This window comes from Muscardinus avellanarius (genome assembly GCF_963383645.1).
Source record: "Muscardinus avellanarius genome assembly, chromosome: 1".
NCBI classification, from domain to species: domain Eukaryota; kingdom Metazoa; phylum Chordata; class Mammalia; order Rodentia; family Gliridae; genus Muscardinus; species Muscardinus avellanarius.
This window is the reverse complement of record NC_137786.1, coordinates 732832-750924: the sequence shown is the minus strand read 5'-3', so window position 1 is coordinate 750924 and position 18093 is coordinate 732832. Positions and strand designations below refer to the sequence as shown.

The 18093-nt window shown below is 60.9% G+C and overlaps 1 protein-coding gene across 1 annotated transcript; it reads right to left on the bottom strand.

The window, feature by feature from the left end:
• Window positions 1-319: 319 nt before the first annotated feature.
• On the bottom strand, window positions 320-17877 carry SLC6A19 (solute carrier family 6 member 19; the record flags this gene model as incomplete). The annotated part of the gene is made up of 12 exons (XM_080701809.1): window positions 320-523; window positions 686-848; window positions 2644-2803; window positions 2888-3092; window positions 5273-5429; window positions 5502-5630; window positions 6632-6744; window positions 7074-7184; window positions 7934-8115; window positions 8979-9116; window positions 10858-10998; window positions 17676-17877. 12 exons carry the CDS (start codon window positions 17875-17877, stop codon window positions 320-322), a joined length of 1905 nt encoding a protein of 634 aa, XP_080557935.1.
• Between the last annotated feature and the right edge of the window lie 216 nt (window positions 17878-18093).

Genomic DNA, 18093 nt, shown 5'->3' with positions numbered 1-18093 from the left:
AACATATATTGACAAACACATGAACACGAGTACATGCATGCACACATATGCATAACATACATGTACCACTCAGACATATACACACATAAGCTCACACATACATGCCTGTATACGTGCTTAGTCTCAGGCATGCCCCCAAAATAGGCACATACACACATGTACACATGACCACACACACAAATAGTGTATACAATACATGTTTGCACAGCACATGCACATGTAGCACACACAGCATGTGACTCACACATGCGTTGCAGCCCTGGGGCCCTGAGGCTCCTCTCCTCTTGGCATTATCTGCTGCACTCTGTGGGCTGGGCCCTCAGGACTTCAGGTCCCCATTCACAGATGCCGTGGACAGTGTGCTGACCAGTCCCTGCTGGTCTCCTGGCCTCTGACAACGGTTTCTGATGACCTTGTAGATGGCGAAGCCGGGGATGGTGAGGCAGGGCACCCCAGACACGAAGATCACCACTGCGTACACCCAGCTCGGGTAGGCAACCTTCTGGGAGTTGGGGAAGTTCTCCTGGAGAGAGCCAGGCGGGCGAGCTGACACTGGGAAGCCTGGGACTCTGCAGGGCCAAGGCCCTCCACACCCAGCCACCCTCCTGCCGTGGTGGGAGGTCGCCGACCAATCGCCTCGCACCCCTCTGCTCCTCCCCTCCCCGCCCTGCCGAGGGCCACTCACGTAGTCGGGGTCCCAGACGCTGTAGGTGAGCTCCTTGTTGACCTGGATCACCAGGTAGAAGAGGACGATGACCAGCATGATGATGGGGCTGATCACTCTCCACGTGAGCTGCCAGAAGATGTTGGGCTTGTGGCCGATCATGAACTCGATGTCCCGGTTAAACCTGCAGCAGAGCCCGAGGGAGCGGCCACCGTGACTCCGTGGGCCTGCCGGTCACAGCCCAGGACTGCCCACATGCCCCACACACCCCAGGAGCCTGGGGCACCAACACCCAGCACTCCCACACAGAGCAGGCCGTCGCCACATTCTGCCGTGGTCAGTGGTCAGTGCCTCCAGGCCACCACCCTGGCCCCTCCCACCCTCCCGCCATGAGTGTGAAGGCCCAGCAGCCTTCGGGTGCATAATGCCCAGCACACTCGCCTACGGCTCGACCTATTCCACGCCCAGCCCTCTTCTGCACAAAGGGTTTTCCCGCCTGTGGAATTGGGGATGGAATGGGAGAAACGTGAGCCTGTGCTGTCCAGGGTCTCCAAGGACACTGGGACTTGGACCCAGGCCAGCAAGGGCCTTCGGGGAGTGCAGCCATTGGGTTGGCGTCTGGTGCCCGCCTCTCCTGGCATGCTTGGGTGGTAGCTGTCCATTGCCACCAGAGACTGGCCCGTGTGTGGCGCCTGCACCACCGTGCGTGCGCTTCACAGCCAGCTCGGGTGTGCGGCCGACCCCACAGGCTTCACTCTGCGCATCCCTGTTGGCACCTGGCGACACCACAGAACGGTGTAGCTAAGCCCGTGTCCTTCGACCTGGTGCCATGGCCGCCCAGGCTGCTGGGGATCTACTCCTCACACATGCTGATATACGCCTGTCCACGCACCTTATTGACTCCTGTTTATTTTTCTTTTTTCTTTTTGTGGTACTGGGGTTCCTGGAAACCCTTCTACCTCTGGGCTACATTCCCAGACCTATTTTTTATATTTTTATTTGGAAACAGGGTCTCCTAAGCCAGCGTGGCTGGCTTCGAACCTGCGTGATCCTCCTGTCTCCGTCTCCCAAACTGGGGATTACAAGCGTGCGCCACCACGCCCGGCTGACTCCTGTTTCTAATGATTCAGAATAGGCTTCTTGAAGCAGGAGCCCGGCAAAGGTGCCTGCGGATTGCTAGCGAGCTTGGCTGCGATCTAGCTCCCCCTTTCTGGAGCCCTGGGTGGCAATGGTGGATGACGCCTGAGACGCCTGGCCAGGTGGATGCCGGGAGGGGTGCTAGGTCTTAGCATCTGCACTGCCCTGCTTTGTCTAGGTTCCAGCTGGCTGGCGGAGCCCTCCCTTCCCCGGGAAGGCCCGGGGGGCACTGGCCCATGCACCAGGAGCCTCCAGCCGAGGGGCCTGGAGTGGACTGCCTCCCCGCAGGCACTGGGCTCAGGTCCTGGGCGGAGGCTGCCTTGGCCCACACTTAGCCCTTCTTGTCCTCCTGGCACTCTGGCCTCTTGGTTCCCCACCAGCCCCGGGCTGCAGGGCTGCTGCAGGGGCCCAGGCTGAGGGGCTTGCTCGGGGCCTGGCTGCGTGGATTCAGTTGCGCGGCCGCAGCCTCTGCACGTTCATTGTGACTGCTCTTTCCTTCTCGAGCACCGCAGCTCACAGGCGCTGGCTCCTCACCCTGCAGCCAGGCTCTGTCTTTGTCCTGTGAGGTCTAGGACCCCGGAAGCTACAGGGTTCCGTTGGACTGCTCCTGCATGGGAGTCTAGGGCCTCCTCCACCAGGTGAGCACACCTGCTCCAGCCTCCCCCAGCCTCCCAGTCCAGAGGCCAGGACCACGCAAAACCAGGCGGCCTCCACTCGAGCTGCACGGCCCGTGAGCCTTCTCCCTCTGGCCCCGAACGAGCCCCGCCCCCGGCTGGCAGGAGCCGCCATGGCTCTGCCTCTGTGCACCCATGGGGCCTGCCACTCCGTGCTGCCCCTCCTACCTGTCCACGCCATACACGTAGACCACGGCGACCATCTCGCAGAAGGCGATGACAAGCAGAGGGATGGAGCCGGCATAGCTGTCTAGCAGGGACAGCCAGTACTGACCAGAGTTGAGTGCGAAGACAAAGGCCAGGAGGTACGTTCCCAGGCAGATGAGGCCTGCGGGCCACGGCAGCGCGGTCACGGGGCGGCGCCCTCCCTGGCGCCCTCCCCTGGCTGGCCCAGCCCCGGCCGTGCACGCACCTGTGAGCAGCTCCTTGGGCCACTTTTCGGGGATGATCTTGAGGTCCTGCAGGGGCACGACCACGCCCTCCATGTTGCCAAACATGGACGAGAGGCCCAGGCAGAAGAGCATGATGAAGAAGAGCACGGACCACAGCGGGGCCACGGGCATCTTGGTGATGGCCTCGGTGAAGACGATGAAGGCCAGGCCTGTGCCCTCCACGCCCTGCAGCAAAGTGAGGTCCCTGGAGCCCCGCCTCTGCTTGACCAGCCCTCCACAGCGAGGTCACCGGAGCCCACATCTGCCTGCCAGCCCTCCACGGCGAGGTCACCGAGGTCACTGGAGCCCCCGCCTCTGCCTCCGCCTGCCAGCCGTCCACAGTGAGGTCACCGGAGCCCCCACATCTGCCTGCCCAGCCGTCCACGGTGAGGTCACCGGAGCCCCCACATCTGCCTGCCCAGCCGTCCACGGCGAGGTCACCAGACCCCCCACATCTGCCTGCCCAGCCGTCCACGGTGAGGTCACCGGAGCCCCCATCTGCCTGCCCAGCCGTCCACAGCAAGGTCACCGGAGCCCCCGCCTCCGCCTGCCCAGCCGTCCACAGCAAGGTCACCGGAGCCCCCATCTGCCTGCCCAGCCGTCCACGGCGAGATCACCAGAGCCCCTGCATCTGCCTGCCCAGCCATCCATGGCGAGGTCACCGGAGCCCCCATCTGCCTGTCTAGCCGTCCACGGCGAGGTTACCGGAGCCCCCACATCTGCCTGCCCAGCCATCCACAGCAAGGTCACCGGAGCCCCCGCCTCCGCCTGCCCAGCCGTCCACGGCGAGGTCACCGGAGCCCCCATCTGCCTGCCAGCCCTCCACAGCGAGGTCACCGAGGTCACCGGAGCCCCCACATCTGCCTGCCAGCCCTGCCGGGGAGCGAGCAGACCTGGGTTGATTTTGGAGATACATCAAACTGCATCGGCTGTAGAGGCTTGTTTATAGGTAATTTTTTCTTTTTTCTTTTTTTTTCGTGAAACTGGGGGTGGAATCCAGGGGCATTCTACCTCCAATCCACATCGCAGCTCTATTTTTTATTCTTTATTTTGAAACAGGGTCTTCACTGAGTTGTGAAGGGCCTCACTAAGTTGCTAAGGCTGGCTGCGAACCGCCATCCTCCAGTCTCAGCCTCCCAAGTACTGGGATTACAAGTGTGCGCCACCACACCCGGCTTGGTGGCACACGCTTGTAATCCCAGCATTCATGAGGTGGTTCACCGACAGCCTCAGCTACTTAGAGAGGCCCTTTGCAACTCAGTGAGACCCTGTTTCAAAAATAAAAAGATTAAAAAATAAGGCTGGGGGTGTAGTTCGGAGTTTCAATGCCCCTAAGTTCAATCCCCAATAACCCACCCCCCAAAAAAAGTGTGCTACCATGCCTAGCTTATAGGTACTTTTTAAAATAATTAATTAATTAATTATTTATTTATTTATATATCGGTGGTACTGGGGTTCCTGGAAACCCTTCTACCTCTGGGCTACACTCCTAGACCTATCTTATGCTTTTTTTTAAAATTTGGAAACAGGGTCTCTTAAGCCAGTGCAGCTGGCTTTGAACCTGCGCCATCCTCCTGTCTCTGCCTCCCAAGAGCAGGGATTACAAGCGTGCACCACCGCGCCCGGCCAGACATTTTATTTTTTTAATTGTTTTATTATTTTATTTTTATAGGCACATTTAAAAACTGAAGTTGGGCTGGGTAGCTTGGTGGTGAGGTGCGTGCCACTCACATGCTACGCCCTGGGTTTGATCCCCAGGACCAAAAGGACAAAAGCAGCACCACAACGCCTGACGTTCCTGAGGCGTGTGCTCTGAGCAGCACCTGGGTCCCACTCCTAGCCGCCTGCTGCCAGACAGACGTGGCCAGAGTTCATCTCAGTGGCCGGTGGGCCCAGTGAGTCAAAGGCAGTGCTCTGACCCCGTGGCCACAGGGGTGTCAAGCGAGTGCCGGCGTCCCCTTGGCCAGCAGCCCAGGCAGTGGGCTTATTTTGTATTGTTTTTATTTGGAAGCATGGTCTCACTAAGTTCTGGGGCCCTCGCTAAGTAGCTGAGGCCAGCCACGAATCTGTGATCCTCCTGTTTCAGCCTCCCAAGTACTGGGATTACAAGTGTGCGCCACCACGCCCGGCTTGGAAAGTTTTGTCACCAGGACAGGGCTTGGAAGGCTTCCTCCCTATCCTGACTAATGTCAGCCAGACCAAAAGAAATGTGATGCTGGTGGTCCCGCAAGTTCAAAATCAAAGTTAAGAATCATCTCTGTGCTCATAGGAGGAATTGCAGCATGAACGCAGCAGCCCCTCCTTTGGGCCGGGACGCTGACCACACAGGCCCCGCCTGCCCCTGGGGCGGCGGCAGCAGGACCTACCTCGGAGAGGAAGGAGTTTATGTCGCAGGTCTGGAACGTCAGCTGCGCGTAGGCTGCGGGGTCGGTGGCGTTGCACCAGCGCTGCATGTCCTCGAAGTTCTCCTGGGTCACTTTGTCCTCGGGCAGGTCGAAGGCGTTGATGAGGGTCAGGATGTTCCTGCAGGAGAGGGGCGCTGACGCTGGCATGGGAGGCACGGGCTGAGAGCATGGGGGAGCGGGCACCACTCACGTGCTGAAGCAGTCGTCGTAGCGCTGGGTGGCGCGGAAGCCGATGATGGAGTAGACCACGGTGGCCGCGTACACCGACGTGAAGCCGTTGATGACAGACACAATTACAGAGTCCATCTGGCAGTTGTTGCTGTGGACAACAGCAGGGTCACTGCAGCCGGCCACAGGCCACGAACCATGTCCCCGCCCCGGGCCAGGGTGCAGCACAGCTGACTCCATCTCATCCAGCCCAGATCGGGGGCTCAGGGAGAGGCCTATCCTGCTGCAGGGGGCACAGCCAAAGTCCCCATCCTCCAGAGCATGTGCGGGCTCCTCTGACCCTGCGGAGACCCAAGGCCCAGCCAGAGCCTGGGTCCCCCCTGCCTGAGCCATGAGACGGCTTTGTTTTGCTCCTAGGTTCTTATTGGGAGTCGTTTTTCTTTTTTCTTTTTTTGGCCAGTACTGAGGATGGAACCCAGGGGCATTCAACCTTTGAGCTATACCCCCAGCCCTATTTCTTATTTATTTTGGAACAGGGTCTCACTAAGTTGCAGAGGGCCTCACTAAGTAGCTGAGTCTGGCCGTGAACCTGGATCCTCCTGTCTCAGCCTCCAAAGTACTGGGATTACAAGCGTGCACCACCATGCATGGCTGGAGAAATTTTGAGAACAGTTCAGTTCATAGACCTCAGGATTGGGTGAACCACCTCCCCAAGGTAAAAGGAAGGAAATCATCCTGGAAGGTTCTGGCTGGGACCTACTGGTCCTCACAGGCAGACTGCCCTGAGTCTTCTCCCTAAGATGGATGGCATCCTGGATGCAGAAGGGCTGCCCTGGCTGAGGTTCCAGGTGGAGCCAAGTGGTTGCTGGGACAGCGTGGGCCCAGAGGGCTCTTGGAGGACCAGACACCAAGGCCCGGCTTGAGTGGCCCAGCGGGAAGCCCTCTTCCAGAAGGCGCCACCTCCTCTGCCAGGGCTGCCCAGTCTGGCGCTGGACCTGTCAGTGGGCAGGGCCGAGTCCGTGCCAGCAAGGGGCATTCTGGCCCACTAGGTGGGGGGCAGCTGTGCTTTCCCAAGTTCTGATCAGCTTTCCCTTCTCATCCTCATCCAGCTGTTCTGATGGGGAAACTGAGGCACAGGCCCCACATACTCACTGCACAGAGTTGTAGCTGGAGAAGGAGATGAGGCCCCCGAAGGCCAGCGAGAAGGAGTAGAAGACCTGCGCGCCTGCGTCCAGCCAGGTGACGGGGTTGGCCAGCTCCGTGACCTGCTCCAGACAGAGGCCTCAGCTGTGTACTGCGTGGACGGGGCCACTGGAGGCTGTGGCAGGTGGCCGAGGGAGAGGCCGGAACCCCAGTGGTCCCAGGAGCGGAGGCCGGCCTGGTGCCAGCTGGTGGCCAGGTAGGCCATGTCCAGGCAGGTGTTGGCCCTCCCCGGCAGTGACCGCTGGCCCACAAGGGGCAGTGTCAGACTAACTGCAGCCCTGGCCAGCACACAGCCCTGCCAGGCAGTGCTGTGGCCGGGAGTGGGCAGGAGGAGGGGCATGGGGTGGGGGGGCCCGGCCGCTCTCCGGGGCCTGGGGGAGCAGAGACTCACGTTGGGGGTGAAGAGGAAGATGACGCCGTTGGTGGCGCCCTTCAGGGTCAAGCCGCGGATGAGGAAGATGGTGAGCACCACGTAGGGCAGCGTGGAGGTCACGTACACGGCCTGTGCAGCAGGAGGGACGCCGTGGGGCCGGGGCCAGCCCGGGGCTGTGGGGGCCACAGGGTAGGGAGGCCTGGAGCCTTGGGGCAGGGCTGGGGTCCTGAGGAGGGGCCAAGCCGGGGCCTTGGGGCGCAGGGTGGGAGGAAGAGCCACCACTTGGGGCTGCTCCCCTTCTCTGCCAGCGGTGCCCAAGCTCCTGCACTGGCCGGGGGGTGGGCCTCACCTTCCATCCTCCACTCCCCATCATTATCATTATTATTATTGTTATTGTTATTTGACTTAATTGCAGAGATGTTTTGGATTATTCTTTTTTTTTTGCGGTACTGGGGATGGAACCTAGGAGCATTCTACCTCCGAGCTGCACCCCTGAGCCCTACTTTTTAATTCTTTATTTTGAAACAGGGTCTCACTGAGTTGCAGAGGGCCTCACTAAGTAGCTGAGGCTGGCCTTGAACCACAGTCCTCTGGTCTCAGCCTCCGGATGCTGGTATTACAAGTGTGCACCACCACACCCGGCTGCATTACTCTTGTGTGTGTTTTTGGGGGGTGGAGCCCAGGGTCTGCACATCTAGGCAAGCGCTCACCACTGAGCTACACCCAGCCCTTGCATGCAGTTTTTAAAGTGTGTGTTGGAAGCCATCTTGACCAGCACTGGGTTTCCAGGCCTCTATCAGAGCCTGGGGCAGGGGTCCCCGCAGTGGGTGTGTGTGAGCCCAATTCCCGGGACCCTCGGAGCCGGCGGGGGGGCGCACCTTGCCCGTGGTCTCAATGCCGCGGATGATGCACACATACAGCACGCTCCAGGCGCAGGTCAGGCAGAGCAGGATCCACCACTGGATGGAGCCCGAGTCGCTGATGGAGGTGGAGATGTTGAGGGTCTCCCGATACCAGAAGTAGTCCACGGAGCTGCTCCTGGTGCACTCCTCCACGTAGCCTGTGGAGGCAGAGGTACACACGCTTGAGGGCGTGAGGGCCTGGAGCTGCAGGACACTCGTCCAGCTCCCAGGAGCAGGCACAGAGGCCAGGCACACCCATGCACACAAAGAGCTGTGCATGCCCGTGTGCCCACACACATGCCCAGGTGTGCAGAGTCAGGGGCTCTGGTCCTGCGGTGGCATGCTCCCCGCCTGTCAGCCACCTGCTTCTCGCTTGCCCTGTCTCTGCGGAGCAGGCTGGCGGGTCTCTCAGCAGTGCCTGAGGCTGTGGGGTCTTGGGAATTCCCTGGCCAGGTCTGCTCAGCTCCACACACCCCCTGCCCGCCTCACACTCATGGCACCACGCTGAGCCCTCCTGAGGGCGCGCAGGAGGATGCCTTAGGGAGGATCTGTCCTTTTCTGCCACCCTGCGGGTGGGCCGCACATTACCCAAGAGGCTCACGGAGGCTGTGGGCTGGGAGTGTGTCCCCACAGGTGGGTGGAGGCCTGCCCCATCTTCCTCCGCTCTGAGGAGTCCTGGGAGGCGGGGACACGCAGCAGGTGACCCCTCTGTAGAGACGTGAGGAGCACGGTGGCCCGGGCGGTGGGAATGGAGGGGCTGTGTCCTTCAAGAAGCCCTGTGGGCACCCACGCATCCTGGCACATCTGCCACCTGGTCCTGTGGCCGGGCGGCGTGTGGCCGCTGTGCCTTCTTATGCTCAGCCTTTAGATGCCCCACCGCCCCTGGTGCTCTGGTTTTCATCAACCGGGTCTGTAAGCACCCAGATCTTGGCCAAGCAGAGGTGACCATTTGTGAAGGGTGGCCATCTGCTCCCAGACGCCAGGCCAGGGGAGCAGCCCGGCGGGCGGTGCTCCGGCTCACCTGTGTGGTTTGCGTTGAGCGGACAGTCGCTCCAGGGCAGAGGGTCCTGGAAGGAGTTGAAGAAGTACCACATGACCCAGGCGATGATGGTGTTGTAGTACAGGCCCACCATGAAGGACACAAACATGGACGCGATGCCTGTGGGGGGTCACCGTGGGGGTCACCGTGGGGGGTCACCGTGGGGGGTCACCGTGGGGGAGGTCATCATGGGGGGATGTCACTGTGGGGGTCACCATGGGGGGGGTCACCGTGGGGGAGGTCATCATGGGGGGATGTCACTGTGGGGGTCACCATGGGGGGTCACCGTGGGGGGCCATCATGGGGGGTCACTGTGGGGGGTCACCATGGGGGTCACTGTGGGGGGAGGTCACCGTGGGGGTCACCGTGGGGGTCACCGTGGGGGTCACCATGGGGGGTCACTGTGGGGGGAGGTCACCGTGGGGGGAGGTCACCGTGGGGGGTTACTGTGGGAGGAGGTCACCGTGGGGGGATGTCACCGTGGGAGGTTACCGTGGGGGGAGGTCATCATGGAAGGATATCACTGTGGGGGGAAGGTCACTGTGGGGAGGGTCACCATGTGGGGAGGTCACTGTGTGGGGGGGTAACCGTGGGGGGAGGTCACCATGGGGGGAAGGTCACTGTGAAGGGAAGGTCACTGGGGGGGGTCACTGTGTGGGGAGGTCACTGTGGGGGGAGGTCACCATGGGCTCAGGCCTCCCAGGCCACCGTGCTGCCGCTGCCCTGAGAGCCACAGGCCAGCCAGCAGGGCTGTCCCGGAGGCCTGACCCCAGCTGAGGAGCGGGACAGCAGCTAGGTACTCCAGGACGGCTTGCCACTCCCCCCAACACCAGAAGGAGCCTCCAGATGAGCCTGAGGAGTTCAGCAGGCACGGGCTGCCTGTGGGCCAGCCCTAACCGCCAGTGGACGGGCCGGCTCAGGAAGGCCTTCTCCACCCGGAGCCAGTGAGGGCGCTGTGAGGCTCTCCAGCAACTAGGTGGGACTGAACAGGGCCTGGTGGACGTGCCTTCTGCGAGTTTACAACCAAATGCCAACATGCGTGTGCACACGTGAGTGTTGGGAGGAGGAGAAAAGGGGGGCAATAGGGAGAGAGAGAAGAGAGCCCCAGGGAGAGGAGACAGAGGCAGAGAGGCTGGGAGAAACAAAGACAGAGGGGGGGCTTGGACCGAAGGTGGGAGCTGGTGTGTGTGTGTGTGTGTGTGTGTGTGTGTGTGTGAGTGTGAGTGTGTGTGTGTCTTTGCATGTTTGGCTGCGTAGCCAGGGCAGAGAGGAAGGCCTGTGGCCTCAGGCAGAGGTTGCTGTGAGTGCTTGCAGACCTGGGCTGGCCCTGCCCTGGGCTCCAGGAGCGGGCAGGCACCTCCTGGACTCCATGCCTTTCTGTCCACGGACCTTGACCTCTCCCTTGGCTGAGACCTTTCCTTGCCTACCCATATTCTGAAGCCTTAGTGGACTGTGTTCTCTTGGTAAGACCATCCCGGGCCAGCCCCAGGTCAGAGCAGATAAATGAGTGACCATGCCTGGTCTGGGGCCAGGGCTGGGACCACATTGGTGTGGAGGGCACGGGAGGCTGAGAGCAGCCGGCAGTGCCCCCTTCTGGGCCTGGGGCCTGTGGAGCCCGCTCTGGGCAGGTGGGGTCTCTATTCTAGTCCTGTGCAGAGGACTGCCGGGGCTCGGGTTTCTCTGCTGCCTCGCTGCTCCCAGGTGACCAGAAGTGACCCTGCCCGCACACTGCAACCTAGACTGCCATGGCCCCAAGGAAGAGCATGTGAAGGCCCTTGGGAGGGATGCGCCTGGCCCTCCCCACCCAGGGTCCTCCGCAAAGGAGGAGCTGGTCGTGCAGGAACCGCAGGAGGACACACACCTACACCCTTCAGGGCGGGATGGATGGCGCTCCATACACCGACGCTGCCCTTCCGCAGCCGCTGGCCGATGGCAAACTCCAGGTACAGCAGGGGGATGCCCTCCAGGACCAGCAGGATGAGGAACGGGATCATGAAGGCCCCTGTGGAAGGAAGAGGTGCACCAGGTGAGGCAGAGCCCAGACAGCTGCATGGGCGCAGAGAGCGCAGGTTCCAGAAGGCCCACTTGGCCGTGTTAGACGGCGTGAGCAGGGCCCCCGGGGTGACGCGCGGGCAGGCAGGAGGCCGGTGCCCAGCCTGCAGCCGCTCCCCAGGTCCTGCACACTACGGTGCAGTCAGCTTGACCTGGCCACCAGCAGCCTGACTTCTCACCTCACTCCCGCCCATCCTTCAGTCCTAACAAAGGCGTGTCCCCTCACGTGCCTCTAAGAGACTTCCTTCAATGGTTGCCTGTGCAGCTATTCCCTCTCTGTAAGAAGGACGCTAGTGTAACAGTTAAAGAATGTGTGTACAGGTCGGCGTGGCAGCGCACGCTTGTAATCCCAGCATTTGGGAGGCAGAGGATCACGGTTCACGGACAGCCTCAGCTGTCCTTTGCAACTCAGTGAGACCCTGTTTCAAAAAATAATAAAAAAATATAGGTCTGGGGTGTAGCTCGGAGACACAATACCCCTGGGTTCCAACCCCAGTACTGCAAAAATAAATAAAGAAAGGAAGGAAGGAAGGAAGAAAGAAAGAGTGTATCAAAACACAGTACCAACAGTTGGGCACAGTGGCACATGTCTATAATCCCAGTACTTGGTAGGGTGAGATAGGAGGATCACAGGTATGAAGCCAGCCTAGGCAACTTAGTAAGACCTGTCTCAAAAAAATAAAAAGGGCCAGGTGTGGTGGCGCATGCTTGTAATCCCAGTACTTGGGAGGCTGAGACAGGGGGATCACAAGTTTGAGACCAGCCTCAGCTACTTAGTGAGACCCTGTTTCAAAACAAAAGAATAAAAAAATAGGGCTGGAGGTGTAATTCAGAGATAGAATGTCCCTGGGTTCCATCCCTATTACTGCAAAAATAAATAAATAAATAAATAAATAAATAATAAATATAAAAATGGCCGGGGGTATAGTTTAGTTGCAGAACACCCCTGGGCTCAGTTCCCACCACACACACACACACACACACACACACACACACACACACACACACAGACACACAATATCAACAAAGTAGAAAGGTAACCCACAGAGGGGAGAAAATATTTGCAAATTATATATCTAGTAAGGGATTAATATTCACAATATAGAAGAAACAACAAACTCTGATTTTTTTTGGTACTGGGGTTCCTAGTAACCCTTCTACCTGTGGGCTACACTCCCAGACCTATATTTATATATTTTTTTAAATTTTGGAAACAGGGTCTCTTATGCCAGCGAGGCTGGCTTCGAACCTCCTCCTCCTGTCTCCGCCTCCCAAGCGTGGGGATTACAAGCGTGCGCCACCACGCCTGACAAACTCTGATTTAAAAAGGGGCACAAAGCCAGGTGTGTTGGTGCACGCCTGTAATTCCAGTACTTGGGAAGCTGAGACAGGAGGATCACAGGACAGCCTCAGCAAGTAGTGAGACTCTCCACAACCTAGAGAGACCCTGTTTAAAAGTAAACATTTAAAAATAAGGCTAGAGATGTAGTTCAGAGGTAGAATGGCCCTGGGTTCAATCCCCAGTCTCTCTCCACACACACACACACACACACAAACACACACACACACACACACCAAAAAAAGAAAAAAATGGGCCCGAAACTTGAACAGACATTTCTCCAAAAAAGATGCACAGTTGGCCAATACGCTGACGCAGAGAAAGGATGCCCAGTGCCGTGACCGTGGGGAGCGGGAGGGAGCGCTGCCTGGAACACCGCCTCGCCCCCCTTGGAGAGCTCCCAAACGTGCCTTCCTCCCAAGTCTTCTCAATGTTTAGAACACCCAGGCCGAGGTCACCACGCAGCCCCCTCTGGATGAACCTGCCGCCTCCGCCCCAGCCCCCGCACGAGGGACCGGCTGCTCTCTCTGACTGGTGCCCTGCCAGGCCCCGCCCATCTCAAGCCTCTACCTGCACTGCAGGTGGCTCACAGCTGTGCCCAGGGCGCCTGGCAGAGCGGGTCACCAGTCCAGTGGGAGGTTGGAGCAGCCCAGAGATGAGGTCAGAGGGGAGCTGCTAGAGGCGCTGAACACAGGCCACGGAGTCTGGCTTCAGAGGTGCATGCAGCAAAGTCTCCAATGGGCGGCTGAGGGACTCTGCAGGGGCTGAGCAGGCAGACTCCTGCTGGTGCCAGGGCCCCGCCTGGGACTGACCATGCGGCAGCCCCAGGACACCTGGCATAGGAGGAGTGGCAGGCAAGCACAGTGCCCGGCTGGTGGCAGAGTCAGCCAGCACGTGAACACCCTTGTCATGTGAACCGTCCCCATGTGGGGTGAAGACACACATGACAACCCACCCCAGGACCAGGCTGACTGCCCGGGACCCGCCCACCCACCATCCCTGTCCAGCAGGGAAGGTGCTATGGGGGCGTCCAGAAGGGGCCAGACCATCTGGGGCGGTCGGGCAAGATTACTGATTTCCAAAGGTCGTGAACGTACGGGACTAAGCCCATAGCTGAAAACACAAGATAAAAGCCCCAGAAACAAGTGTTTCCTGAGACGGGGGGCTGTGTCCAGCCGCAGCCCAGCCCCAGGCCTGGCGAGCCCCCACAGGAACTCTGTCCTACCAGGGCCCCTACAAGTGCCCCAGGACTGGCCAGAGGGGACCGCTGAGGGCTGCCTTCCCATCACCACCCCCTCACCCTGGTGTCCAGGGCTCAGGCCACAGGACCTGCCCCGTACATTCCCAAGGATCCCAACATCCGGCCCCGGCCCCCCAGCCCCACCCACAGAGCCAGGCCCCTTGAGGCACAGCCTCGCCTCCAGACTGGCAGGCAGGTGAGACACACAGAGAAAGGCAGAGACAGTCACAAGAACGACAAAAACAGAGACAGACCGGGGAGACAGGAGACACGAGACGAGAAGAGAGAGCACAGAGATAGGAGGGACGGAGACACGGGGCGAGACCTTCCTGCCCACGCCGTCCCGCTGAGAACGGTGCAGTGAGCGAGGCCACGGAGGGGCTGGCGTGGAAGCCCATCTCGTGTAGCCTGCCAGCAGCTGCCTGCCGGGGCTCCAGGCTTCCAAGGGTCTGGCCACCTCCCAGCCTCGGGCAGCCAGGCGGCAGTGCAGCGCAAACCGGGCACCTTTGGGAGGCCAAGTGGGCCTGTGGGTGTCCACAGTCCCAGGAAGGGCAGTGTCCCGAGGCCTAGCCCGGAGGGGCCCCTGGCCGAGCTCCTGCCTGCGGGGTGGCTGTGCCAGGACCATAGGTCCCAGGAGACAGGTCCCCGCGTTGCAAAGTTGTTGGGGTTTGCTCTTTCCACAGACATGGAGGGCAAGGCGGGGGTGATGACGTGGAGAGGGCCAGAGGGACGGTGTGCTGGACACAGATCTGCAGCTCCCGCTCTCTGCCCCTGCCTGCTGAGGAACTGGGAGACAAAGAGGAGGAGGAGAGGGAGGAGGGAGGAGGGAGGAGGGGAGGAGGAGGAGGGAGGGGGAGGAGGGAAAAGGAGGGACAGGAGGAAAGGGTGGAGGATGAGAGAGAAGGAGGAGGGGAGGAGATGGAGGAGGGGAGGAGGAGGAAGGAGAAGGATGTAGGGGAGGAGGAGAGGGAGGAGGAAGGAGAGGTACAAGAGGAGGAGAAGATGGAGGAGGAAGGAGAAGGTGGAGAGGGAGGAAGAGGAGAAGGAAGGGGAAGAATAGAAGGGAAGGAAAGGGAGGAGAGGGAGGAGGAAGAGGAGATGGAGGAGGAGAAAGAAAGGCGGGGAGAAGGAATGGAGAGGAAGAGAAGGAGGCGGAGATGGAAGAGGAAGGGGAGAAATAGGAGAAGGAAAAGGAGGGATGGAAGAGGAGGAGGAGAAATTGGAGGAGGAAGAAGAGAAGGGGAGGAAGAGAGGAGGGAGAAGGAGGAGGGGGAGGGGAGGGGAGGAAGAGGAGGAGGGTATGGAGGAGAAAGAGAAGGAGAGGAGATGAGGAGGAAGAGGAGAGGGAGGAGGAGGGGGAGGGGAGGAAGAGGGGAGGGGAAGATGAGGAGGGGGAGGGGAGGAAGAGGGGAGGGGAAGATGAGGAGGGGGAGGGAGCGGGATCCCTCCTCTCTTCCTCCAGCAGGTGGTGCTGGCAGCACAGGCAGCCGCTCCCAGGCTGAGTGAATGAGGGTGGGAAAGGCAGCGCAGCACCAGGCACGGTCAGGCTGGGCTTGCTGGTGGTTTCTAAGGGGCCTGCGTAGTCCTGTAAGGGGGTGTGCCTGCACCCCAACACCCCCAATCCCCTGTGTGGCCCTGCCTGCAGAGGAGGGAACAGGGTGGCACTGTTTGGGGACCTGCTGGGGCGCCAGACAGGTGGAGAACAGTGTCTCTGCCCAGGTGCCCAGCCAGGTGTGACTGTTTCTCCTGCATCCTGGGTGACCCAGGATGTGGCAGGTGACTGAGCCCAGCTGACCTGGGCTGGCCGTTCCTCCACCTGCCCCTGACGCCCATCTCCGGTCTCCAGGTTTGCAGAGCTCAGCAACCTGGGAGCTGCCCTGGGCGAGGCCTTCGCCACACTGGTCCCTTGTACAGTGACCAGTGTACGCCGAACAGGCACAGGCGTGGGCAGACTCCAGGCTGCCCTTCCCATCCGGGTGAGCTAGCCCACCTGGCAGGGTTCACCCACAAAGGTGGCTACTAGCCGTTGGCAGCTTGGAGTGAGTGTAAATCTGAGCTCCCAGGAGTGCAGCCGAGCAGGGCTGGGGGCTGCTTCCCTGCCGCAGAGGAGAGTGCCTCTGTGCTCCGTGTGTACTGGTTTGCAGTCCCTGGCCTGAGCTGGCTGCAGAAGTCCTCCAGGGACAAATGAGGCGGGGTGTGTGGCCAGAGGGTGCTGCCCCCCCCCCACACAGCTGCTTCACATCCCAAGCCCACACTGACACAGCTTCCCTTCCCCAGGAGTGCAGAGCACTGCTTTCCTGATCCTTCTGCCTCTTTGAAGGTGGGCAAGGACCAGGGCCTCACCACGGGCCTTCTCTGCCAACCCCAGCATCGAGAGCCACAGCCCCAGTAACTCGTCCTGAGCCAGGAGTTGGAGCAGAGGTCCAATGCAGAACCCGCTCAGGAGGAGCTGCGGCTCAGTCCCGCTCTCCTGGCCCACCTGCCTGAATCCCCACCCAGCGCCTGCAGGCAGTCGTCTGTCTGTGGGGACGTGGGCAGCTCAGGGCAGAGTGACTGGAGGCTGTGGCTCCTCGGGAGGACTTAGGTCTGAGGGCTGCCTGAAATCATGGCACTGATGGGGTCCGGGTCTCGCCTAAGACCCTGCTCCATCTCCTTGCCCAGGCCCTCTGCCTGGCCCAGGCCCTGCTCTGAAAGTCAGGGCCCAGAGCCCTCTGCCCATGGGTGGAAACTGCAGCTCGCACAGCCCCATCTGGCCTGCGAGGGCGTGTGCAGAAGTCAGCAGCATTGCCTGCTAGGTAGCATTCTCTTGGAGGGAAGTGGCTGTCACCAGCTCTAAGCACCACCATCCCAGGCTCCCACACCTGCACCTGGCTAAGCGCCAAGAACATCTGAGATGCTGGAGCCCGTCAGCTTTCCACCCACGCCTGGTCTCGGAGATGCCCTTCTGTGGGAAGACCCAGCGGTCTCCAACGCCTCTTCCAGGAGGCTGTGAGTCGGTGCCTCTGTCTGTCTGTAGAGGGGCCTGAGTGTGGGGGAGCCCTGCAGCCTGTTCTCCTGTGCCGATTGAGACCCACGAGGCAGGGCCCTGGGATAGGAGAGCTTGGGGCCAGGCTCAGTTTTGCTGAGGCTATGGAGGAGGTAGGACTTGGACAGTCAGCTACCCTGCCTGCTGGGAGGCTCCACCCCTGGCCCCAAGGCCCCCACCTGGCTCAAATGGGAAGTGTTGGCTGGACCAGAGATGCAGAGCCTGCGTGCACAGCACAGGGCGACACAGCCAGTCAGCCGGGAGCGGCCACTAGGGCTTTCCTCTACGAGCTTTGCATTCCAAGGCCTGGTGTGGGCTGCGTGTCCACGCACAGGACAGCAAGGCACATACAGGGAGAGTGTCTGGAACCCATGTGGGCGCCTTCATGGCACGCCCAGGGCTCCTGCGGAGCCTGCTTCTGCAGCCAGACCAGGCTTGCCCAGACCTCTCCCAGCAGAGAGCAGCCTGACAAGGAGGCAGAGCCAGCTGGGGATTCAGAAGTGGCCATGACACCTCCTGCCCCAAAGCCAAGGCCGCCCCCCAGGGGTCCTGGCTGCAGTTGCTACAGGGCTGGGCCTATGGGAGGCCCCCTTCGGGCTTGTAGCCTGGGAAGCTGGAGCCTTGGAGGGGGCCTGGCCTGAGGCTTGTGCTGGGTGAGGCAGCCCCCTCCTCTGGGCCTCTCGGTTGAGGGTCAGGCCTGGAGTCCAGCAGCGCAGGTTCTGCCCACCACCCCGGTCCCCTTGTGGTCCCCTCCCCAGCCCAGCTCCCTTCTCTGTCCAGGGGTCCTAGGGGGCTCCGCCTAGAGCAGCTGCCTGCTCCTCTCCATCCCCCACCCCAGGAGAGATTGTCCTTGAACCACAGAAGCACTGGGACCACACTGTCTCCCAACACCCAGGGCCCGGGAGCCTGGCGGCCGTCTCCCTGTCCGCTCCCTCCTCCCATGGGGCGCTGCGGTGGGTTGGGATGCCCGTGGGTGGCCCCCACTGCCCGCTGTACGCGCGGGCCCTGCGGCGGGGTGCCTACCTCCGCCGTGACTCTGGCACAGGTAGGGGAAGCGCCAGACGTTGCCTAGCCCCACGCAGAAGCCCACGCACGTGAGCATGTACTGGGCTTTGTTGTCCCACTTGGGCCGGGAGCCAGCCTCCTTCTCCTCCAGGGTCTCCAGCTCCTCCAGGGACGGGATCCGGTCCTCCAGGCCGGGGTTGGGCAGCACGAGCCTCACCATGGTGGTTGCTGGGCTGGGCTGGCCTGGCAGGCGCAGTAGCAGGAGCCGAGGCCAAGTGGCGGGCGGCTGGAGTCCTGGCGCTTTATAGGGAACCTTTGGCACCTCACCCTAAGCACCTGGCCGAGAGGAGGCGTCAGCAGATCGGCAGGGCGCGCCGGCAGCACTGTTAATGCCTTATCTGCTGCTGAGGCCCATCCCAAGCAGCCACCCCTGCCG